At 38.4% G+C, this 26568-nt stretch overlaps 2 protein-coding genes across 2 annotated transcripts; one reads left to right on the top strand and one right to left on the bottom strand.

Moving 5' to 3' along the window:
- The first annotated feature begins 128 nt into the window (after positions 1-128).
- LOC117227898 (vascular endothelial growth factor receptor 1) lies at positions 129-24882 on the top strand. The gene is given in 27 exon segments (XM_076528351.1): positions 129-288; positions 10546-10681; positions 10943-12518; positions 13662-13825; positions 13902-14079; positions 15910-16043; positions 16147-16348; positions 16497-16630; positions 16950-17098; positions 17175-17346; positions 17440-17566; positions 17876-18069; positions 18137-18303; positions 18578-18713; positions 18953-19096; positions 19224-19379; positions 19449-19588; positions 19894-20027; positions 20029-20054; positions 20127-20239; positions 20314-20464; positions 21150-21374; positions 21741-21909; positions 22282-22519; positions 22754-23085; positions 23829-23934; positions 24176-24882. Coding segments are annotated over 18 exon segments (3159 nt in total). The 5' UTR covers positions 129-288; positions 10546-10681; positions 10943-12518; positions 13662-13825; positions 13902-14079; positions 15910-16043; positions 16147-16348; positions 16497-16630; positions 16950-17098; positions 17175-17222; the 3' UTR covers positions 24653-24882.
- Positions 2446-7683, bottom strand: LOC143263816 (uncharacterized). The gene has a single exon (XM_076528568.1). It carries the CDS (start codon positions 7681-7683, stop codon positions 2446-2448), a length of 5238 nt encoding a protein of 1745 aa, XP_076384683.1.
- Positions 24883-26568: the final 1686 nt, after the last annotated feature.

The raw sequence follows: 26568 nt of genomic DNA, 5'->3' as shown, positions 1-26568 counted from the left end.
TGGCGCGCTGATGCTTATTGCAGTCACGTTTGCTTCGCGTTTTCCACCAGTGTATTGCTATCACCACAGCGACTGAATGGTATGGGGATACTTGTTGGCGGGGATGGCTACGTTTGCTGGGCTATCGCGTCAGTTGAATCTTAGGTTCTAGACAGTGCGGTACAATAGTATTAGCTAAGACCAGTCGCGAGTGCAATCACAGTTCGTTTATTTTTACTTTCAGTTTCTGTTTCTACGGGTGCTTATTCGATTGTGTTTTTATTCGGCGAGCTGTGATTCTCGTTCGTGGTGAGTTTATAATTTTTTGTGTCTTTTGTTGTCTTTTGTGAACATTTGATTCGTATTTCGTGATTGATCATTTTCGGATTTTAAAGTTGAAGGGCCGAGCGCTCAAATGGTTTGCGATGCAATTTGACACCATTTTACAAAATTTTTCTCGACCCGGCAAGACCTGAGCTTACCGAATTCGGGTGTACTTTAGTCGCAGGACGTGATAAAAGTACACACCGCGATAAAATTATAAGACAATCCTGAATTTCTAGTGTTTCTTAAAACCATGGATGTGTACAAAGTTTTTGTATATGAATATATACAGAGCAGTCTAGTCATAGCAAAGATAAATGGTTGTTTGTTTTGGTACAATTGCGTAGGCTTCGTGATGGATAATATGAACAGTTAATATGGGGAAGGTTGTTTAATAAAATACATTGTGCAGAATAAGAAGTTTGGTTTCACTACTACTTTCGATCGAAAATTTGATTCACTCCTGATGAAGATGTCTCTTATATTGTAAATGTGCAGTGTGAGTATACGAAACCTACTTTACAAGATTTCTATGTAGAAGACGCACCTTTACTATTTTACAATCGTTTTATTACTTTTATCTTAGTAAAATTATGAGAGAAAGAAAGTTAATCTAAATTAATTTCATTAATCTAAGAAAGAAATTGAAATAGAAGGAATTGAATTATTAATAAAAGTTACTGAATAAATGAAGTACATTTTTCTTGCAATAGATTTAGAAAACGTTCTTTTTTCACGAACGTCTATAGACTTTTAACATTATCCGAATCTTTATACATGAAGTGTATCACAAATAGTATGGGGCCGTTGAGGACTATGATATATTTTGGATTTTACCGCCACAAGTATCTATCTTCACATACACGGTGTCCGAAAAGTAAATTATCCCTAATTGACGCTCAGCTTGGAAACAAAAATGGACAATTTGGGAAAAGGAGGTACAATTATTCGAGCCTTGCGGCTCGTTTTCATAGTTACCGATTGTCAACAATTATAAAAGTGAACAGCAAAGCTCGATTAATCGTACTTCTTTCCTAAATTGTCCATTTTTGTTTCCAAGCTGATCGTCAATTAAGGAGAATTTACTGTATTTCCTTAGCGCAAATGTAATCCGCGGCTTTGTTTACGAGTTATTAACGGAAAACTGACCAATGAGAGGCGAGGTCAGCTGGCACGAGCCAACCAAGCCAATGAGCGAAACTGGGCTTCGTTCGCTCATTGGTCACTGTTTTCCGTTAATAACTCGTAAAAAAAGCCGCGAATTACACTGCCCGTCACGATTTTTGATTTCCTATAGCCACTATGAAATTCTTGTAGAGCTTCACTCCTCGAACAAGAATCCGAAAACCGAATTGCTCCATCATCCTCTGTTAACAAGCGCGGGTTGAATGTGGCTGGTGCACATCACGCTTGCATATTGAAGATGACCATACTCCAAGAGCACCTTTGGCTTCGGTCTGAGAATTCATTCTGCCGCTAAATCCCCTGGCCCACCTCCCATCTTGACTCCAACCCCTACCCCTTTGGAGGCCTTCCGCAAGATGGGGATGTCCACTAGCCAATCCTAATCCCGCAAATAGCACCGCCCATTTGTTTGTTAAGACCGACCGGGCCCTGCAATTCTCCCACCCCGGTGGTCCGGCGTGGAGTGCTACCTGGGATCCGTCCCGGGGGTGACATTTCGAGGGATTTATGGGAACGTTCACATCTGGTATCATAAACAGATAGAGCGTCTAAATTCTACACTCGAACCTTTCCATAAAACTCCAAGAACCGAACGACGCACCATAAATCGTCTCGAATCCTAAACATGCCGCCCACCTTGAACATATGATGTTCAACCGATGGAGTGCAAAGACTATCCTGTCGTATTGTGCGATACAAATCACGGATAGAATATCTATTACATAAGCAATATACTAAATAGCTTAGTCTAACACGTGGTCCAAAGATGATAAGATTTATCTTAATTCTATAGGTGTCCGGTGTATCAAATTCAACGCATCAAAATAGAGTGATAAATGAGGAACAATTAATACGGAGTTTCTCGTTCGACTGGCATGATAACACTTATTATACGCTGCACTATATGCTATAAACACTTGAATTATTTTAAGCTTATCATCTATTGAGTCTATGAACTTATGCAGTTGTTTGCGCTGCTGTCTGTGGTTGATCAAGGTCGTCGTCGACAGGCAGGATGCAAATTTTCGTAACTGGCCTCCTTAAGATGGTGTCAGACAGTTTGATGCTGACCACACGCGTATTTCCATCCTTCCCAGGATGGAGCTCAATAATCCGTCCTGTGCGCCATCTTAATGGTGGTAAGTTGTCTTCCTTGACCACCACCAGTGTTCCTAGTCTGAATTTGGATGGGTTATCCAGTTGCCACTTATGCCTCTGCTGCAGCTGATGTAAATATTCCCCTTGCCACCTGCTCCAGAAATGCTGCAACATATACTGAAGATGCTGGTATCTGATTAGCCGATTTGGTTGGACATGTCGAACATCAGCATCTGGCAGCGATGTCATTGTACCACCAATAAGGAAGTGATTAGGTGTGAGAGGAGTGAGGTCTGATGGATCGTCATTTAAAGGACATAATGGTCGGGAGTTCATGCATGATTCAACCTGTATCAGTACTGTATATAATTCTTCAAAGGTTAAATTGGTCTCCCCAACCACTCGTTTCAAATGGTACTTTGCTGATTTCACAGCGCCTTCCCATAATCCACCGAAATGCGGTGCATTGGGCGGGATAAAGTGCCATTGAACATTTCTTGTGCTGCAGAACTCAGTCATTTGAGACTTATGATTGTCGCTGGACAATAGCGCGCCTAAACTCATTAGCTCGTTTCGGGCTCCAACGAAATTTGTGCCATTGTCTGAATAAATGTGTGCGCACATTCCTCGACGCGCAAAGAAACGTCGCAGACAGTTTAAAAATGCTTGTGTAGTTAAATCAGTTGCCAGCTCGATGTGGACTGCCTTAGTTGCGAAGCATACGAAGATGCATATGTATGCCTTATGTATTACACGGCATCGCGATTTTTCTTTAATTGGAAACGGACCCGCGTAATCAACTCCGCAGGTCTCAAATGCACGAGATGGGATTATCCTGGACGCAGGTAAGTCTCCCATCGTATAACTGGCAAGTCTGGGTTTAACACGGAAGCATTGTACACATTGCCTCAATATTCCTTTCACGGTAGTTCTAAGAGAGAGTGGCCAATATCTTCGACGAATTGCTGACATCACTAGTTGACACCCCGCATGAAGTAATTGAATATGTTCATGTTTAATAATCAAACGGGTGAGTTGATGTTTCGCAGGTAGTATGATGGGGTATTTTTCGTCGTAGTTTAATTGTGCATTGGCCAAGCGTCCTCCTAGCCTGATGACACCATTTGAATCTAAAAATGGATTGAACGACCGTAATTTGCTTGTTCTTGATATGATTCTTGAAGATTCTAATAGTCTTAACTCCTTTGAAAATGCATTCCTTTGAGCCAATTTAACTAGAACTATTATTGCTTTATCTAAGTCCCGTACCGTTAAAAGCTTACTACAGGCATTGTTGGTGGTTTCGTTTCTGATACTAGAATTTGACCCCTTTTTTTTCTTAACGCTATATATGAATTTCAGGCAATAGGCAGTCACCCGGATTAACCGATTGTATGACGAGTATCTGTCGAATAAATCCCAGTCACTGTTGACAGTTCCTGCTAATGCACATGGATTCTTGTGTTCCAGAGTGTCTTCACTTGCCTGATTCACAATCAGATTTTCTGGTTTGGGCCACCAGTTACTATCTTTAGATAACCAAGTAGGTCCATACCACCACAACCTTGTAGATTTCAATGTTGCTGGTTGTATGCCCCGAGAAATGATATCTGCAGGGTTTTCTTCTGTGTTAATGTGAGACCAGGCATTAGTGGTTAGATGCTGAATTTCGGATACTCTGTTTGCAATGTAGGTTTTCCATCTGTCTGACGGCGCTTTAACCCATGCAAGAACAATGGTTGAATCGCACCAATAAAATTCCCTTAACGCTAGTTCTAATGCCGTTTTGACCTTATTGGCGAGTTGTGCCAGTAACACGGCCCCACATAATTCGAGTCTGGGCAACGTGATTTTTTTTAATGGGGCGACCCGACTCTTAGCACACAAGAGACGAACGATGTACTGACCTCTCTCGTTTATGGACCTCAGGTAGATACATGCGCCGTAGGCCCGTTCAGAGGCATCACAGAAGCCGTGAAGCTCAAGTCCCTTTTTTGACCCAAACGCGAGTCTCGGAATGCTAATCTCATTGAGTGATGCTAATTGATGGTGAAATAGTTCCCATTCCGAATGCAAGTCTTGAGGTAGCGACTCATCCCACGAAGTTCCAAGCTGCCATAATTTTTGCAATATCATCTTTGCCCTAATTGTTGCTGGACCTACTAGCCCCAATGGATCAAAGATTTTCGAGATTTCTGATAATATCGTGCGCTTCGTTATGCGTTGTTCGGAAGAAATGGTAACTGAATAATTTAGAGTATCTTCTTGTACCATCCACAAGAGACTTAAAGTTTTTGGATCCTTGTCGAATTGAATTCTTACGTTCTTCGGACATGCGTCCTGTGTAGTTAGAATGCGTGAGTCGTTAGATGCCCATTTTCGTAACTGAAAACCAGCAGTATTCAGAATATGTGTAATATGTTGACGTAATGAATTTGTCTCCTCGATTGTATCCGTACCCGTTAGTAAATCATCTACATAAAAATCTTTCTTAATGACATGACTTGCCAGCGGAAAATTAGAAGCATGGTCGTCGCCTAGCTGAGTAAGTGATCTCGTTGCTAGGAAAGGTGCAGAAGCAGTTCCATATGTGACTGTGTTGAGTTGAAAAACCTGAATTGGAAGCTTGTCATCAGTTCGCCACAAGATCTTTTGAAATCGTCGTTCCTCTGGGGCAATATGTATTTGCCTATACATTTTTTCAATGTCTGCTGACATCACGTATTTATGCTTCCGAAATCTTAACGTGATTGCCAACAGATCATCCTGCACCGTCGGCCCTATCCTTTGGACGTCGTTTAGTGACATTCCGGTGGTCGTTTTTGCCGATCCATCGAAAACAACACGGAGTTTTGTGGTGTTGCTTGTTTGCTTAATAACCGCGTGGTGTGGAAGATAAAATCCACGGTCTTGCTTGTTGTCGTCTATGAGTTGCGTCATGTGCCCTAACTCCTCATACTCCCTCATAAAGGCCATGTATTCCCCCTTAAAACCCGGATCCTTCTTAAATTTGCGTTCCATGGCATATAAACGTTTTTCTGCCGTGAGTTTTGACTCTCCGAGACCGCTAATTTCTGATTTAAAAGGAATCCTCACCATGAACCGTCCGCTTGCATCGCGAGTAGTTGTTTCCCGAAAATACTGTTCGCACTCGTTGTTTATCGGTTTGTACGGACAGTCATTGGTTTCCTCTATGGCCCAAAACCTTTGTAACTGATTTTGTAAGTCTTCATTCGTAACGAGATGGTATGCAAGTTTTTGTTGCTTGTTATAGGGAAATGAACACATTCCTCCCGCGACTACCCAGCCTAGCTGTGTCTTTTGCATTATCGGATAGTTGGACCCAACGTTTACTTGCCCTACGCACATCAATTTCCAAAATAATCCTCCGCCGATTAGGATATCAATTTTTCTAGTTTTATAAAACTGTGGATCTGCAAGCTTTACGTTTTTCGGTACCGGAATTGCATTGGATTCCATCGATACATTTGGAAGATTTTCAGTAATTTGTGGAATGATCAAACATCGAAGCGGTGTTTTGAATGAAGTGACACATGAATGCAAATTTGTCTGGGTCCAACTATTCACAACACTTAGCTTGCGCGCTAAGCCTGAAAATGTGCCGCTAAATGATTCACGCTGCAATCGTAGTTTAGCCGACAATTCCTCTGTCATAAAATTGGACTGTGACCCTGGATCTAATAGGGCCCTACACCTGTGTTTCCTACCCTGACGGTCTTCTACGTAAACTATTGCGGTTGGTAATAAAACGTGTACTCCGTCCGAATGGAAGTGGGTACTGGTTAGGGATACGCTTGAGGCAGGTTCAGGTGCCATTGCTTTGTTTACCTGAGAGCCGAGTGCCGAAGCGTCAGCCTCAATGTGCAGAGTTGTGTGGTGTCTTTTGAAACACTTCTTGCATTGTCCAGATGAACATTCCTTAATGCTGTGTCCCGATCGCAAACAGTTAAAGCACAAATTTAATTGTTTGACCTTATCATTACGTGCCCTTTGTGACAACTTCTGGAAATGACTGCAGACGTAGAGAGGATGTTCCTCGCTGCACAAAGGGCATTCTTTTACCGCTCTGATTACATAAGATGCTACGGTTGGTGGGTGCTCGCGCTTATACCTTCCAGCCGTTTTAATTACAGTATTTGATGGTGGATGTAACCTTACTGGTTTATCAATTTCCATCCTTTCGAGATATTTGCAGTGGTTTTCCAAAAATTCTGACATTTGGTTCCACGTTGGCTTATCCGAGTATTTCATCACATGCTTCTCCCATTCGCGCTTCGTAGATGCATCAAGTCTTGTTGAAAAGAGATGTATAAGAATAGAACTGCATGCAAATACTTGTTCATTCAGTGATTCTAGTGCTAGTAAGTGGTTCGTGAAATCATCTAATAAATGTCTCAAGTTCGTGTGTGAAAGTTTCGTCACGGGGGATATGTCAAACAGTGCCTTAACGTGATGCTGTATTAGTGCATTGGAGTCGTTATAACGATTTGTTAATGCCGTCCACGCTAGTACATAATTGCTGTCGGAGATGCCTAGAGATTGCACAGTTCGCGCCGCGTCATCCTTCAAAGCTGAATTTAGGTAATGGAATCTTTGAACATTCGTCAGACTCTCATTGTTATGTATGAGCGATTCAAAGGTGTCACGGAAACGAATCCAATCATTATACGCGCCATCAAATGATGGTAAATGTATCGTCGGGAGTTTGATATGGACTTGTGGATCTGCTGACCCGTGCGACGTCGATGCGTGACTCGATACAGGTGTGCTCGCGTGGTCGCGTTGTCCTTTTTCGATGCGTTCTTTAGCAGACGATATTAATTTAAAGAACATAGATTCAAAGGATTCGCGCTCTTGTGTGTGCGTGGATTCAGAAATAGACCCGTGTGCTTCTAATTCAATTTTAGATTGTATTGACTCGAATCTGTCGTATAATAGTGCAAATTTGTCTATTCGCTCTTGAAGCTCTCGCGTGGGAGAAGTACTACCCAATGATTCAAAATACGTTTTGAAGCGAGTGATTGCCGATTTGACATAACCACGTTCCATAATCAATTGTTTTAACCTTTCTTCCATATTGACAGACATTCACAGCTTGAGTCAGCACAAAGTAATTAAGAAAGATGGAGCTTACGGGATATGAGAGTACTCAAAGGATTGATGAGTTGCTCCTCTGTCTGGGACGACAGGTTGGGCACGATGATCCAGCTGGAGAGTTGCTTTCCTGTGTCCGACGGCAGGCTTGGCACAGTGATCTAACTGTCGTATGTTGGACAATGTGTTGTCCTCGTAGGAGTTCCAACGTCTGCGTCACAGCTTCAGCTTCTCGGATGTTGACACGTTCGTGAGGAAGACTGGTAGTGTAGATTCACGTTGAATTCACACGTTGCAAGTGATATATGTCAAATCACAAGCACGATTATACACTCCGAATACTAGTGGACGTTTTCACAGTATCCGGCTCGAAGGACCAATGTTAACAAGCGCGGGTTGAATGTGGCTGGTGCACATCACGCTTGCATATTGAAGATGACCATACTCCAAGAGCACCTTTGGCTTCGGTCTGAGAATTCATTCTGCCGCTAAATCCCCTGGCCCACCTCCCATCTTGACTCCAACCCCTACCCCTTTGGAGGCCTTCCGCAAGATGGGGATGTCCACTAGCCAATCCTAATCCCGCAAATAGCACCGCCCATTTGTTTGTTAAGACCGACCGGGCCCTGCAATTCTCCCACCCCGGTGGTCCGGCGTGGAGTGCTACCTGGGGTCCGTCCCGGGGGTGACATTTCGAGGGATTTATGGGAACGTTCACATCTGGTATCATAAACAGATAGAGCGTCTAAATTCTACACTCGAACCTTTCCATAAAACTCCAAGAACCGAACGACGCACCATAAATCGCCTCGAATCCTAAACATCCTCAGTTTTCGAAAAAAACGAGCTCTTGTAGAAACCCAGAATTTTCGACAAAAATGGGGTATTGCATAAAAAGTAAAAATTTTAGGAAGTTCCAATCGGTCTTTTTGGTCCTAAATAACTATACATTAACGTCGAAGTTTAAAAAAGTGCCGACGTGCGTAGTTTCTCCGCAATATTTTTGTATTTTTGCGAGTTCTATGTCCAGCACGAAAACTTTACCCAGGATCGGTTTTGTAGACACTTTTGAAAAAAAACAGCTAGATGGAAGTATCGGAACGATATACATTTCGAGCAGGCCGAGAAAGTATTTGTCGGCAACGCGTGCACGAAAGATTGCGCACTCTGTCCACATGGTAACAGTTTCGTAGTTCCGTCTCGTTTTGTTTTGATTAGTGACGAAACAAGTTTGGCCCGAGCCTGCCTGCATGTGCGGACACGTTTGGACGGTGCCGGACGGTCTGGCACGCCGCGAGCACGGCACGCGTAGTGTGAACACTCCAATGTAAATCAAATGCAAGAATGATTCGGCCTTGGTCGGCCTTGGAGCACGCCCGAGCCTGGCACGTAGATGTGAATCGACCTTTATAGACTGGTTATTGTATGTTCCGTGCATAAGACCAGCGTCATTCTTCTCAATTTCTGCTTATTGAATGTTTAGTGTCGATCGATCCATTCATCAAGATAACTCGAGTTTCTAACATGCACCATAAACATTGTAGAAGCGTATTCTTCGCCTAAACAATACGGTATATCGAAATTGTTTAAGTAACATCTCATTATATTTCTAGAGTACATACTCTGTAGAACCGAAAAGAATCAATTACTTTATACAATACATGGAAATTTAATGAAACTACACATTAAAATGACCAACTCTCGATAGTTCTTTCGTATAGACAGACTGCGTATTTTACCGTTCGGAACAAAAGATAGCATACTTTAAAGTTAACGTAATTTTTATTTATTTAATATTACAACCAAGGTTTTTTGTTTGTATACAATTTTGCAAAATACCACTATAAACTTACAAAAATGAAGTAGAATTAAATTTCGCAAATTTAAATAATTTTATTTTAAAAAAAAGAATTTTTATGTAAATAACCTTTACGGTTGTTAACAGTCATCATTATCTTTGGCAAAGATTTATAAATTTTTGCTTTAATTACTCCCACTTATCTTGGAAACATTTTTTTCATGTGGCAACAATCTTGACCTTACTGGACAATCCAAAACGCGATATTTCTCTCGAGGAAAATACTCTTTTACTACTTCTGCAAAAAGTACAGGATGTTCTTGAAGCTATGTACAAGCGGGCACCGAGTGAATCCTTATAAGAAAATTTTTCGTTTTCGAGTAAATCAAGTTTGAAAATTTGCTTTCTACATACACCCTTCCGACTATATAGGCGATTTACGTCACTCGGAGAACCGTATCTTAGCAAATTTTTAATCTTGATTTTCTCGAAAACTAAATCTCAAATAAAAAAAGTTATTCTATACTTTTTTTATGTTTTCTTTTAAGAGGGATCATCTGGTGCACGTAACAGATTTTTTAGTCTCTCTGATATTTTGCAAGATTGTATAGAAACAACACATTGGTTGTAACGTTGAATAAATAAAAATTACGTTAATTTTAAATATATTTTTCTTTTTTGTCCCGGCATGGGTTTGTCATAGAAAGGGATAGACGACACTAAACACTTTAAGAATTCGGTTACGTTACTGCTCTGCAGTTCCTGTTTTTTCCTAATCTATGCTCTAAATGATCACTTTGTATAACGATGGTATCTTGAGTACTTAACGCTACGCAGTGCTTTAACTTAATGCTCTAATCTTACAGAACACGAATACATGACTGATTGTATTTAAAATTTACACTATTTTCGTTATAATGTATGCTTGAATGAAGATATTGTTTTAGTTATTTTCCGACTCGGTGGTTTAGTATTGATCGTAGTCCGTGTAAACACGTTCCATCAACTGCGACCGATTTATTAAATCAAGATTAAATTATTTGCAGAACTTTAGTGAAAATGGGACTGTGACTCATCTGCTCTCTACAGTATAGACGACCATTGAAATGTCCGGCCAGCTCACCTGCAGCGCGTGCAGTTATGTTAGTTGCGGAAATGTCACTGAAATAGTGTCTGTTTCTGGTAAAAACGAGATTAGATTCACTTTTTACGATTAACAAAACAGAATGCTTTTGCATTAGAGGTAGCGTACAAAATTTATTGAACAATGTTATAAAAGCATTAAGGGACGAAATAAGTTTTTGCTTATAACTTTGTTATAATATGACTCGTTAAATGCTCATTAACTATGCTATGAGGATGTTTACGTAATTCTTACTTTATCGACATTTTCCTACAAATACGTGTTGCTTAGATGCTACAATGTGTTTCAAAATATTTTAGATGAAGTCGGAGAATTTGGTATCATTCTCACGATGGATGGATTCAATAGCAGAGGATGTCAACTGGGAACTGATCTGGGCTGCTTCGATTCATAATTATTTGGACATCTTTGATTGGAGAAGCGAAAGTACAATTTGGTTATTCCACTTCCGATATTTCCGCTAACATCGTGTTGCTTTTATATAATTAATTTCAAACACGAAGAAATATCGAACGAACTGAAAAGACGTATAAATGAATTTTGAAGATACACACACACACACAACGTGGAAATAGAGGACTCGCAAGAATATATCTATACAGGGATGTCCACAGGTAATTTGACTCGATTTATTGGATATCACTCGAAGAGTAGTTATATTTAAAAAATCGGCAGCTGGAGTTCATCCGATTTCACCTATTAATTTCCTACAATATGTAGTTTTTACAGTCGGCTCAGAAATCATTTCGTACATTTCAAAGTTCGATTTTGGTCTATAAGAACCATTTTCTGTGTGTTTGAAATACTAATAGAATTGTTAGTTGAACGGGGTAGGTTTTGCTAATAATTTTCAGTAATAATTAGGTGATTTATAGGAAAACACCTGGAAAGCAGCGCGTTCAGTGTAGTTTTGAAAGCGGAAGTTCTAGGCATTTGCGAATGCGAGACGGTTACTAGTGTAGCGGTAAAAATAGTCCGCCGTGATCCTAATCTCTCATATATCTGTGCATTTGCCAGCGAACTCAAGATAATGGTACATTTTGGCAAAGATCTGAATGTTGTACAAAAAGCATCTTGAAACATTCATCTTTTATCCATTAATTAATTTAGGATATGATAGGAACAAATATACCATTCTTCTCATAAATTAGCACCCAGTATCGAAGTATGTACAGTGTTCCACAAAAGTGTTCGTACATCTTTTAAAACGCAATAACTTTATTGAAACTGGACTAACCCTTGATCGTGCGAGGTCGGCCATCAGGTATGTACGTGTAACTGAGATAGTCGGACCCGTCGTGAGCCAAAGACCAACGCTGGGATGACGGTGTTAACCCGGACGAGTCTGGTTGTCAGATCTGTTTAAAAATGAGCCATCACAAGCAGGCTTGCACAGAGTCCTGGTAAAAATTATGGCTTTTAAAGAAAGTCAGAGTTTCCCAGGACCAGGTAGCGTCCGGGCTGCTACAGTAGGTTTGCTAGTATCCTTTTCTTTCTCTAACGAACGAATTATTGCACAGTTTAGCCAATTTAAAATTATGACTGAGTATTCCGGTGATTAACACGATGAAATTACTTTCTTGTTCTTCTCTGTCTGTGCAATAGTGTAAAATCTGCGGAACTATCATATCTTGCCATTATTAACCGTAATTCGAAATCTGATTCAGTGCAGTGTCACGTCACTGCTACAGATTTTCAGAGCGTCGGTATGTCGGCAGATGATCCCGTACTTAATAACGGTTCCACTCAACCTGGATGGTCCAACTGTCGGTGAGACTACAAGGACTCTAATATAAAAGCAATTTCTACGCAGGATCTATTGTCCTGGGCGTTCCAAGTAGCGCGTGAAAGGAAATATCTCAGCAAGAGAGAAGAGTGAGTTTCTACGACTTCTTATCGTAGATAATTCTATCAGAGCAGGATTATGCGGAAAGTTTCTGTTTCCAACTGAATCATTTCTTATAATCAAAAGAAAATGAAAATATTAATCATTTTTGGTACTATTCACGTTTTTACGAGCCTTAAGATTTTATATATGTACTTAACTCAAATTAACGTAAAATCAGCTGAAGAAATCAAATACTTGTAATTCTCCAAATTTGAAAAAATATATTTCTATAGTATCTTCTACACAAAATCGAATTGTGTAAAAATTAATTTTCCACCTTCTATCTTTGAGTAACAAATAAGACTTTTTGTGAAAAAATTATTGGATTGCAAAATCCATACACAATCGCGTACACAAATCATAGAACAAATTTCAACTTAAAAATTTCATTATTGCTATCCGTTGCAGCATGTTGTTTCTTCCGATAATATTGCCATCGTTTCCTTTATTTGTTCCGATTTTTATTTCATTATTTTTCTTTAGTCTACCCATTTTTTGATCGAACACTTTCTAAATTATGGAAATTACCGATGTACACTTGGATCACTGAAAGGTTTCAAAGATCTCTCACAAACAGTAATCAGATTTATACATTCCGCTTATGTTTACATAGTATAGAGTATAGGTCAAAGTCAGTAAATCCGACAAAGTATTTCCATACCTAACACGCATCACGCGCATTGACGCGTAGGTGTTTGTTTTATCCTGCACATTCAAATATCATCGTTGATTTTGTTTATATGAAAAAATGTGTCGTAACAAATTTATTTGGTTCAAAGATAGAAATATTATGATTGATGGATTCTTCGTTCATTTTTTTCGAGTTTTTGATGTTTGCGTATTAACACCTATTGTTTACGATACGGCATTCCAGTTTATGTTAAAACGAATTAATGACCTACAACACTATGATCACGTACTATGATTTATGGACGTGATATTGAAGAAAATTGTGCAAGAACTGTGTTTACTGAACTTGTTTTCACAAAAGAACGTGACGTCTGATTTTTCGTTTTGCACTTTGCACTTTACACTTTCTGTAACATATACAAGATCAGTCATATGAATAGATAAGAGTGTCGATTTTCATAAAAATCGGACAAAGTTATGAATTGAAACTAATTTTCAAGGAAAGGTACCACTATTCGGCAAGTCTCAGTGGATTGCACTGACAAAAGAAGTTGCGGTCAGCTTCGAGCGGAGTACGAAATAACGACGAACGATGATTAAGATGAGGTTGTCGTTGATAAGTGGCGGTCAGAAAATGATTAGGATGTGGTCAGATCCTAGAAAGGTTACTATAATTCGTTCGTTCAGCTGAGACAGCACACTAAGGCTGTAGTCCTTGCCAATGAGTGATGTGTTTCCAGAAGCCGGATGAGTATACCAGTGGGATGTCGTTCCGTGGTGCCTTGTCAATTATATAAAGAGTCGAAGCTCAGTGATAGATAGAAGAAAAGAAGCATCAAGGAGAGCATCACGAAAGAATGCTGTGTCGCCACCGTCAGTTCATCTTTGCTGTCGTTCTTCTCTTATACCTGTGCAGAGGTAATTGCAACTTTATCTGACATCCATCCACCCGTGGCCCACGAAGCATTCGGCGTGCAACGTCGCGAGTATGTAGTCAACGTGATTGTGAGCAACAAAACTCGAAAGAGCACTTTTTTGATTATATTTGTTAGATGACTAAGATAATCTCCATTGAGATTCTGTCAGAGTAAATCTGGTTCCCGCGGATCTATGTATCTGCTATTCCGCTTCATTCACCAGTGCTCGGCCTCTTGATTGTCCGAAAAGCAACCGATTATTTGGGAGCATTGGCTGATTACTCCGTTACTAATGTTATTGCGTGATTTATGCGCACGCTTGTCCTATTTTCAACGTTGAAAGTATTGCAGAAATGACGTGAAGATTGAGATATTGTATGGTCGAATCAGAATATTCGAACGTTACAAGTTTCGGGTAATATGTGTGCGATGTTGCATATTTGTGTTCTTTTAAGCAACAGTGTTGAAAATTGAATATTATTTCTATTGCATTTCTGTGCATTGTAGCTTATTTCTACAAGACCATACGTTCTTCCCCAACCTTTATCTGCCGGCCGCCTCCTATCGCAGTTTCTTCCTGTGATTATGCGATTTCCTGTAAATATTGCATTTGCAAGGGTATGTGCCTCACACTTCCGTGAATAACATAATTTTCTCTAATAATTTACACGCGATCACGCATAATGGCATCAGGAAGGCATTTAAAGTATATTTGAAATGGAGAAACTCTCTTGAAATTTAACGGAACAACTTGAATATTTTTCTGACGTCCGAAAGGCGTTTTGAAAATTTTTCATAAAATGCAAGCATTATTGATTGCGTTGTAACCTCATTGTAACCTGCAACACAGAGTCAGATTTGTGATGCAGATTTCATAGATTACCAAATCAGAATGTTTTTCAATTTTCTATACTCAAAGAAGACTCCATTCTCCCGTTAGCAAAGTCAACGTAAGTCAATGTAGTAAAACGATACAAGAAGCAAAAATTCTCTTCTTATATTAGTATAGGAACGATTAAGATTGAGATAGTACAACTGGTTCGGGATAAACGGTGAAACTTTTGACACATTTCTAGACTTTTGCTGTATCTTTATTCGCGAAATAAGAACGCTATTGGATTATCAATACATAACCATCATAATGAACTCTTTGTCCAAGAGCAAAAACAGATGAATGTTCTCAGAATCGCCTTTTAAATAAACATATGAAATTATACAATGCGTTGATCCATGATCTCAAGGCTGTGGAGTCCAAGCATAACAAGATCAGAGATGGAGGTAACCACAATTTTTATCTACGGTGTTCCAAAGTCAGACGCTGCTAAAGATTCGTTCAGTAATGAGCTTCTTCACGTGACGTAATATAAAGACGGTTTCTCTTTACTGAAAGTACCAGTACCAGTACCAGATTACGTTTCATTTTGCACCCATTTCCAATAAATCTAATTCATTTCCAGGGATTTATGAGGCAACTTAAGAACGAGGACGTCCAGTAAATTGTATCACCATTCGTATCGTTGCGTGGTTAGCATGTTACATTATTTAGATAGATCAGTGTAGATTATAAACCAAGCAAAAAAATATATATATATGATCTAAATACTGTGATTTTAACCACGGTATAATGACATTGTTAAGATAATATCATTGATAAAATAACTGTAATATTCACTTCGATCTATAAGTTTGAATTGCATTAAGTAATCGTATATATGTATAAACCAATTATCGTCTCAGTCGAATCTTATTTATTTACTTCATTTATTAGACGAATTGTGAGAATTATTACGTTTCGTTATTGACCGAATAAGTTTCTTTTTCTTCTTCCCAGACTCAACAGCCGTAAAACCAAATATATCATCGACAACTGACCAGATTATTATAAAAGAAGGCGAGCCTCTGCGTCTACATTGCTCTGGCAACTCGGACATTTTCTTCACGTATCCAACTAACCGAACATATTTTGTAAGTAATAAAATAATAAGATAATATTGTTTTACAGAGTAAAAATATAAAGTTAAAGTTTACAAAGTAAAGACAGTGATTGTAACATATGCTTTGAAAATAGTCTTATACAGTTGTTTATTATATATCACCCATCGAAATAAATAAAACCCAAGATGAATATGGCACCTACTGGTACGACTTTCGTCGACCGAGTACATTCTATGGGGACACTGGTTGGTATGGTTGCTCATATCATCCCATTTTAACTACCAGACATAATTATTACGGCCCTGAAATCAGCTTGGTTTATGTCTACGTTAAGTGTAAGTGTACTTCAGATATCTATTAAATTGTAAAGGTTTCTACAAAAATTGACCGAAATATCAGTGTCGAACTATGGAGACTCCTCAATGTTAGTGAACTACATCTGCAGTTACACTGCAATTTAGGAGTTCAACTGTTATGTTTCAGCTGAACCAGTTCGATTTGTAGAACAAGCAAATTTTGATTTGATAACGGCATATCTAGACGAAACCATTGTCATTCCGTGTAGACCAACATCGCCACGAGCGGAAGTCCGAATTAGAAAGTTCAATCGAGAAGAGGTATTTGATTGCTTAACAAATTTTCTAGCATGAACTTTGCGAAACAATGTAACATTTAAGTTACAAAACGTTTTCACCAAATTAAGTAAAAAAAAATAGTAGACAGTCGACAGATATTACGAAATTGCGTAAGATTTCTTGTAAACTTGAGTAAGGTAGTGGAGTCGATTAGTGTGCAGTAGTGTCTTATTTAACAATTCTTTTGTAATTTTGATTTTAGTAAAATAGCTCCATTAATCTAAGAAACAAATTGAAACAGAAAGAATTGACTTATTAATGGAAGTCATTGAATAATAGAAATACATTTTTCTCACCATAGAATTGGCCGGCAATATACTGCCCGACCCAACAATTGTCAATAAAACATTGCTACACGTAATAAAAGATGAAACTCTATACCTGAAGTGTATCATAACTACTTCGAGGGATCAAGACTACTATTATGCTTCTTGGATTCCAAAGCAACTAGTATTTATCTTAACATACAAGTTTTATTCGCACCACCCGTCCGAGTTGAATTCGATACAACAACTTGATATTTCAGAGCGACAGAGTCACTACCTGGAACGATAGTCGGATTATTGAAAATTACATGGTTGAAAAGATGGTCTTATTGAAAGTCACAAACGTAACCTACAAGGACGAAGGTATTTACAAATGCAGAGTTGACAAGTTTATGTATGAGAAGATTTCACAGACGTATGTCCAGGTGCATGGTATGTACGATCATGATGTTTCGTATGAATATAAGAGAATAGCGCGTTTTCATTTTGTACAATTCAATTGAAATTATTGATAAAAATTTATAGATGGGTTATTGTTTGCATTCATCAGGCTAACAACTCGGGATCCTAATAGATACTATACGCGTCATATTGGTGATGAAGTGGAATGGGTTGAGGACGTAGACGCATATCCTTTGCCTGAATTTAAATGGTATATCGAAATTGTTTAAATAACATCGCATTTGAGTTTTGGAATACTCTGCACAAGTGAAAACATCCATGCACGTTATGTCTATAGATTAGTAACACAATTAGTAATACCGCACATTTAAACGACCAACTTCGATTAGTTATTTCTTTAAACGAGTACAGGAAACTGAAAATTTTGCAAACTAGATCGCATTATTTCTCCGCAGTTCCTGGTTTTTCCAGTTGAATCTGAAGATGATAACATTGCACAAAGATTTGCAGTCCACTTATAATTTTTCAATATTACGATGTCAAAAGTTTCGTTTTGCAGGTTGAATACACATGGCGACGAAATTACAACGAGTTTGTTGACATCTGAGGAATCAAAATTTTCAATCGACAATGCATGTTGTAAGCCGATATTGAGAAACAACAATTTGGATTTAAATGACATGGGAATATATTCCATCCAGGCCAGGAATCAGTTCAAAATGGAAGCATTGAATTTTACGTTGGATATAATAGGTAAGCTACTTTTATTGTTTATGAACGAAATGTAATTGTCTGGTTTAATTGAAAATGAATCTTCTAGCTGGACCAAAAGTGTACATGAGCAAACCGAGCTTGTACTACTTTCCCAATCAGGTGGCAAAAGTAGAATGTCATGTGGAAGCGTTTCCGAAGCCGAATATTACCTGGAGTTACCGCAAATGCTTCAATTATCCTTCTTGCGACGATGGTGTCCTTGAGTACTTAACGGTGGGCAATGTTTTAACACCTGCTTCACCGAACACGAATACATGACTGATTGTATTTAGAATTTACACTATTTTCGTTATAATGTATGCTTGAATGAAGATATTGTTTCAGTTATTTTCCATGAATTAGAGTTCATGATTTCAATAACTTTTAAGTGAAAAATATGATATCGGTCATCTTGACCGACTCGGTGGTTCAGTATTGATTGAAGTCCGTGTAAACACGTTCCATCAACTGCGACCGATTTATTAAATCAAGATTAAATTATTTGCAGAACTTTAGTGAAAATGGAACTGTGACTCATCTGCTCTCTACAGTATGGACGACCATTGAAATGTCCGGCCAGCTCACCTGCAGCGCATGCAGCTATGTTAGTTGCGGAAATGTCACCGAAATAGTGTCCGTTTCCGGTAAGGACGAAACCAGATTCACTTTTCACGATTAACAAAACAGAATCCTTTTGTTTTAGAGCTAGACGAAGTGTGCAGACGAAATAAGTTTTTGATTAATTGCTTAATTTTGTCATAATATGTCTCGTTCAATGCTCATTAACTATGCTATCGGAATGTTCACGTAATTCTTACCTAATGGGCATTTTCCTACAAATACGTGTTGCTCAGATGCCACAATGTGTTTCAAAATATTTTAGATGAAGTCGGGGAATTTGGTATTATTCTTACGATGGTTCCAGTAGCAGAGGATGACAACTGGGAGCTGACCTGTGCTGCTTCGATTCCTAAATATTTGGACATTTTTGATTGGAAGAGCGAAAGTGGTCCAATAGTACAATCTGGTAATTTTACTTCCGATATTTACGTTAAGATTGCTTCAAAAGTGTGCTTTTATACAATTAATTCTAAAGATCAACAAAGTTCGGTGAGAAATTGAACGAACCGAAAATAATATGTTTAAACTTTTAGACAGAATTTCTATCCATCGAGGAAAGACGCAGTTCACGTATAGATCAATTTTAAAGATACACAACGTGAAAATAGAGGACTCGCAAGAATATATCTGTACAGGCACATCCACGGGTAATTTGACACGATCTACTGGATATCGTTTGGAAGTAAAGGGTAATTGGAAATGCAAATTCCTAAAAAGATTCAGTGATGTATTGTTGAATAATATTATTTTCGTTTTAGCTGCACGAGCGCCTATTATTACCGATACCAATTTGAAGAAAGACGAGATAATCATTGACCTTAAAACACAAGGTCGCAAGAGAGTAGATTTTCACTGTTTCGCGGATGGTATGCCGAAACCAAGCATCAGTTGGTTTAAGGTAATCGATTAGGAGTTAAAGCTTGTAGGAGATAATCCGATTCGACAGAACGGGACCGGAATCCGAACCCGGATATTTCACTTTCCGGACTACTGTTTTAACCAATCAAACTATCCCAGCCGATCGACAACACATTCTCTCCTAGATCTTATGAACACAAGTCAGAAATATGTCAGACTCCTACATATTATATTTCTAAATCAGTGCAATATTTTACTGTCTATGTTATCTACTATTTTATTGTTTTATCATATTCGGAAATTTATTTTGATGCAAGTCATTAAAAATTGACATAATTTTTCCAGGACGGAACACAGTTGGTAATTAATAAAGAAAAATATAAGTTTTCCAATAACTCCCAAAAAATTAAACTGGAATATCCATTGGAAGTCGACAGCGGCGAGTACGTGTGTCGGGCGGAGAATCGAAATGGGAAAATTCGTTTCTCAACGAATAACGATAAAAGGTAATTTGTTAGATTGTGTAGTGTTAACGTGCAGAATAAGAAAATTTACTTTACACTTGTTTGAATTAACAGGGTTCGGAATTGTAAGTAACAGACCTGTAGGTCTGATTATTTTAGTTGTTATGTTAGTAGTGCTCGTTCTGATCCTGGTGATCTACGTCGCCATGAGGGTTCGCCGTGATAGGGTAATTTTGGTTTGTGGTATTACACTATGCAATTTGATTGTAAAACAATCTCATCCATTTTTATGATGTTGCAGATAACGAGAAAGGAATTAATGGAGGCTGGTCTTACGCATTTCGAGAAAGGAGCTGTCGAGAGTTTGAATCCGGACTTGACAGTAGACGATCAGGCAGATCTCCTCCCTTATGATAAGAAATGGGAATTTCCCAGAGAAAAGTTGAAATTAGGTAAGCTTCGATTAAAAATCTTTTTTTTCAACATTTTTCCTTAAATAAAGTGTTTTTTTACTATGTAATATTTTGTTCTATTACTAAAATTCGTTCTCAGACGTATAACTTTGAAATTAAATAAGAATAAGTTTGATGATGTTGGTGTGTTAAATCTGCTTTATTTAAATATTGTTTGAATATGTTGAAATAGTTTGAATGTTATATAAAAATATATCGTCATACCGTGGAAAATCGAAAAAACGTTACGTACCTGCGATAACCATCGCCTTATGTTTCTCGTCGCAGGAGATAAGTCGCACAAAAATTAACTTTCTGGAAGCTTGAAAAACCTTCCAAAGTGGACACTTTGTAAAAAGCCGACGAGAACCATAGTGAGAATAGAAACAATTCGCAGTCGCCTTTCGTCGACTTACATTTAAAAAATCAGCGGCTGGAGTTCATCTTATTTTACCCAATCCATTAATTTCCTACAATATGTAGTTTTTACAGTTGGCTCAGAAATCATTTCGTACACTTCAAAGTTCGATCTTTTTTCCGTGATTAGAAAAATGGCTTCTGGATTTTTGTTCGAAATTTTGCTCTATAAGAACCATCTGCCGTGTGTTGAAAAACTAATAAAAATGTTAGTTCAACGGAGTAGGTTTTGCTAATAATTTTCAGTAAATAACTACGTAATCTACAGGAAAACACTTGGGAAGCGGCGCATTCGGTGTAGTTTTGAAAGCGGAAGCTCTGGGCATTTGCGATGGTGAGGCGGTTACTACTGTAGCGGTAAAAATGGTCCGCCGTGCTCCCAATCTCATGTATATCTCTGCACTTGCCAGCGAACTCAAGATCATGGTACATCTTGGCAAACATCTGAATGTTGTCAACCTTCTTGGCGCTTGTACAAGAAATATCTTGAAACGTATGTCTTCTCTACCCACTAATCAATTTAGAGTACGCTAAGAACAAAAGTACCATTTTTCACATAAATTAGCACCGAGTATCAAAGCATGTACATATATTCATGTGATGCTTATTAATGATCACTTAAAGACATTTTTTTAATTATTTATTTACTATAACTATTTTATTTGGTTCCTCAAAGTTTGTTGATTGATGCTGCTAGAGGAGTTGTAAATTTCTTGCGAATTCAAAATTACTTTTGTTCAATTTTATTCACTGAATTTTTTTTTACAACAATCAAAATCAATTATGATATTGTTAGTTTGTTTGTTTATCATCTAAGTAAATTTCATGTCTATTTAAGTGATTTCTGTTGATTCTCCAGGTGAATTGTTAGTAATCGTAGAATTCTGTCGATTTGGAAATTTGCATAATTACTTATTGAGGCATAGAAACAGCTTTATCAATCAGATCGATAAAGCTAGTGGCAAATTAGATCTCAGTATCGATCTCGATCTATCGACTAGACTTGCCTATCTTCGCAGCAATAACAGGTTCATTAATATTATTTTTCTTATATGCTTCCTTTTATTTATTAACAACTCTATGACGAAGAATCCATCTCATGTGGTTGTAAATGAACATCCGATATTTAGCAAATAACACTGTCATGGTTGAATTTCAAAATGTTATGCAAATTAGCTGATGTGCTTTAATTTCTATAAAGAACGAATTGTTGTACAGTTCAGCCAATTTATAATTATAATTAGGTATTTGAAATCACATTAAATGCACTTAACTAAATTAACAGGGGCGTGGCAGTGTCGTTTCACGCATCGAGATGAAACTATTTGCTTCTCGCGATTACTGCGATGAAAGGGATTGTGATGTTGACGCTTTTGTGTTCTCATCTGTCTGCGCGGTAGGGTAAAATCTATGGATTCGGAATCCGATTCAGTGCAGTATCACACCACAGCTATAGATCCCCAGGACATCGGTATGACGGCAGATGATCCCGTACTTAATAGCGGTTCTACTCAACCTGGACGGGCAATCTGTCGGGGAGACTGCAAGGACTCTAATTTCAAAACAATTTGCACGCAGGATTTGTTGTCCTGGGCATTCCAAGTGGCTCGTGGAATGGAATATCTTGGCCAGAGGGGAGTGAGTTCCTGTCACTTGTTTCCAAACGAATCATTTCTTCTAATCAAAAGAAAATGAAGATATCAATCATTTTTTGTACCATTCACATTTTCTTATGTTTCACGTAAAATCCATAGTCCATTCATGTATAATAATTGAACAACTATAATTTTTGCAAAATTTCATTTGAATTGGAAATAAGTTGCTGAACAAATGTCTAATCGCATGTACCGTTTCCGAAAAATGAATGTGCAGATACTGCACGGTGACCTGGCCGCTAGAAATATCCTGCTGGCCGATGACAATGTGGTGAAGATATCTGACTTCGGTCTGGCCAAAAGTTTGTACAAAGAAGAAATGTATAAAAAGAATAGTGATTGTCCATTACCTATTAAGTGGTTGGCCATCGAAACGATGAAAGATCGAATTTTCTCCTCGCAGTCGGACATTTGGACGTTTGGCATAGTTCTGTGGGAGTTTTTCACGCTGGCTGAGACTCCGTATCCGGGAATGGAAGCGGAAACAGTGTATCAGAAGCTGATCGAGGGTTACAGATTGGAGCAGCCAGAATATGCCACCCTTGAAGTGTAGGTTGGCTCAAGATATTTGATTTGGAAAGGAATCGGAACAGTTTTTTTTCAATTATATTCGAAAACAAGTTGGCTTACCGAGTTTTCAAAATTTGCATGCAAAAAGCCACTTATTACTTCCTGAGACATTTCTGGAAATTTTGGATCGATTTGACATTCGTTTGACAAGATATATAATATAATATAAAAATATATAAAATAATATATAATATATTATAATATAATATATAAAATATGTATAATATATTATATATTATATTATACTAATTTGACTAAATATATATATTGTATATTTGTTCAAATTAGTATGAAATAATAATACAATATAATTAGTATAATATAATTATGAGAAGGAGGTAACGTTTTCTAATGGTGAGGATTTATTGGGCTCTCACGTGTGTACTACCAGATTAAAGATTTCTGACTTTCAAAACATATGTTAATGAAGGCGTCTCATCGAGTGCCTACACAATTTCGAGCTGCTTTACATCATTTGTGGTTCTTCCTCCGACGGGAATTGTAGCTTTGAGAGTCTTCGCGACGAGTTATCTGCTTTCGGTTTCCCTTAAACTAACTTTATCTTACGCTAACATACTAGGCCCTATGCCGAATGTAAGTTTTCAAATCATTTCAGCATGGTTAATTACGATTACGAGTAATCGTAATTTACGATTTACGAGACGATCGTACGTACAGTGTAATTTGTAATCGATAACTCATCCTTTGCTTTCCATTTCTAGGTATGACATAATGTGTCAGTGTTGGAAGGCTAAGCCTCCACTACGTCCGAGTTTCACGGAGCTTGTCGACAGCGTAGGAAAATTGTTGGAGTACAATGTTAGAGCGGTAAGTTCCTCAACGTGATCTTCGTATCACTTTATACAGGTCGACATATTCATATCAATGAAATCATTTCGGAAAGATTGCCATATCGGATCACGTTTTCGCATAATCCACATTTTACTGGATAATTGGAGGTCATGCTCATGTAGCATGCATATATTCGAACATGATAATTTTGAAAGATATTTGTATTTATCTAATTAGCACTAAGGGACTCAATTGTAAGCAAAATTGGTAATTTCAGCACTACATTGAATTAAACGCCCCATATCTGAACATGAACAAAACTCTGCTTGAGGGCGCAATGAACGATTATCTAATGATGGTCTCTGCTCCCGACCACATCATGCGTTCTTCACCAACTCACAATTGCGAGAATTCCTCTGAATCTCGAACCATGGTGAACTCTGACTACTCGCGTATGAATGCCAAGGACGCTGTGGAAACATCGCCTATGTTGAACAATGAGGAGGAAGAGCACTATCTGAAACCTATCAATGTTCATGAACGGAGGATGAAATTTGCCAAAAACATAGGAACGGTGAAGAATCATGTCGTGCATCCAGATCGGGATTACGCTAACTATACCCGACCGAATAATTTGGAGCTGATAGATCAGAATAAAATCAGCGATGGGGTCGCAGCGGAGACGGAGCTCAACTGGAATTCGACGGCCAACATGGGGTTCGCTCCAACAATTGTAAGCACTCGGGACAATTAAGCGAATAGGCATAATATCGCAATATTAACTGCTAATTGATTACTTTAAACCAACTGAATGGTTTCGGCATACCATCCGCAAAACAGTGAAAATCTACTCTCTTGTCACCTCGTGTTTTAAGGTCAATGATTATTTCGTCTTTCTTCAAATTGGTATCGGTAATAATAGGCGCTCGTGCAGCTAAAACGAAAATAATATTTCAACAATACATCATTCAATCTTTTCTGGAATTTGTATTTCCAATTACCCTTCACTTCCAAACGATATCCAATCGACCGTGTCAAATTATCCGTGGACATCCCTGTATATATACATATATTCTTGCGAGTCTTCTATTTTAAGTTGTGTATCTTCAAAATATTGATCTATACGTGAATTGCGTCTTCCCTCGATCGATAGAGATTTTGTCTAAAAGTTTAAACATATCATTTTCGGTTCGTTCAATTTCTTATAGCACTTTGTTGGTCTTTAAAATTAATTGTATAAAAGCACATTTTTAAAGCGATCTTAGCGTTAATATCGGAAATACATAGAATTATCAGATTGTACCCCCTCCAATCAAAGATGTCCGAATAATTGTCATTCGAAACAGCGCGGATCTCTCTCAGCTCTCAGTTGTCACTCTCTGCTAATTGGGACCATCGTGAGAGTGATACGAAAATCCCCGATTCTTGATCCTGTTCTTTTGATGTTTCTTGATGCTCCTCCTGTTTCCTTATACAGGGCGCCCCAAAAATGTCTCGCAATACGGAAATGTGGGGTAGCTGAGGTCATTCTAAGTAACTTTTTCTTTGCGAAAATGTAATCTGCGGCTTTGTTTACGAGTTATTAACGATTTTTCTGGCCAATGAGAGGTGACGGTGCGAGAGAGACGGTCCGCGAGAGAGTCCGCAGCACGAGGCTTTGAAGTATTGAAGTATTGAACAAGTCACGAAGAGAGAACTTTCCGGATTTTTTTTACTACATAACAGTGATATTTTTAAGAAAAACGCTGTTCACCTTTACTTTAGAACGTCTGAAGACTATTCACTAATTTTTCGGACTCGAAATAATATATTGTTTAATCGTGACAGCCGTTTTAATTTTCTGCTGTGCATGACACTTTATGTGTACCATATGAAATTTGTATGCAAGGTGTACAGTGAAGATTAACAAAGTTCGTAAATGATATTTTAATTTAAATAATTCCGTGTCCGAACAGAATTCAACGAATGATTCGCAAAGCTGATTTAATCATAAATGATGTAAAGGATTTGTTTATTAGAGAAATATGAAAAATATTATCAATAAGGAACTCACCCATTTAGTTGAGGATGCATTTGCTGACTCGTACGCACTGACGTCGTACAACTTACAGCTGATCTCAGGTCGATGACTTATCCGTTCGCGGATAATCGTTCATTCGACGCGTTCGTTCGGGAGTCGACCTTTCACTGCCGACAAATTCAGGCCTCGACCGTGGGCCCTTGTTGTTCGTTGTTCGGTCGTCCGAGGAAATGACACCCGATACCATTTTCTTCGAACAGCCATTAATTATGTTCTAAGAGCGCAGGCTACCGTCGGTGACAGCAGGTCGGCCGCAGTTTACGTCTCTGCATATCTTGTCTATTTCATACGGCGGTACCTTGCGCTCTTAGAACGTAATTAACGGCCGTTCGAGGAATATGGTATCGGGTGTCATTTTCTCGGACGGCCGAACGACGAACAACAAGGGCCCACGGTCGAGGCCTGGATCTTTGGCAGTGAAACGTCGACTGCCGATCGAACGCGTCGAATAAACAATTATCCGCGAACGCGTCGTATAAACTATTTTCCGCGAACTTTTCCGTTTTTTTCCGTTTCGGATTATCAGTGATTAATTAAGTGATCAGTACTTGGTGACAGTGTTGTGAAAAAAGTGTAGCTGTGTACGTTGT

This window comes from Megalopta genalis, chromosome 1 (genome assembly GCF_051020955.1).
Source record: "Megalopta genalis isolate 19385.01 chromosome 1, iyMegGena1_principal, whole genome shotgun sequence".
NCBI classification, from domain to species: Eukaryota; Metazoa; Arthropoda; class Insecta; order Hymenoptera; family Halictidae; genus Megalopta; species Megalopta genalis.
The sequence above is the reverse complement of the archived record's forward strand: the minus strand, read 5'-3'. Positions and strand labels throughout refer to the sequence as shown.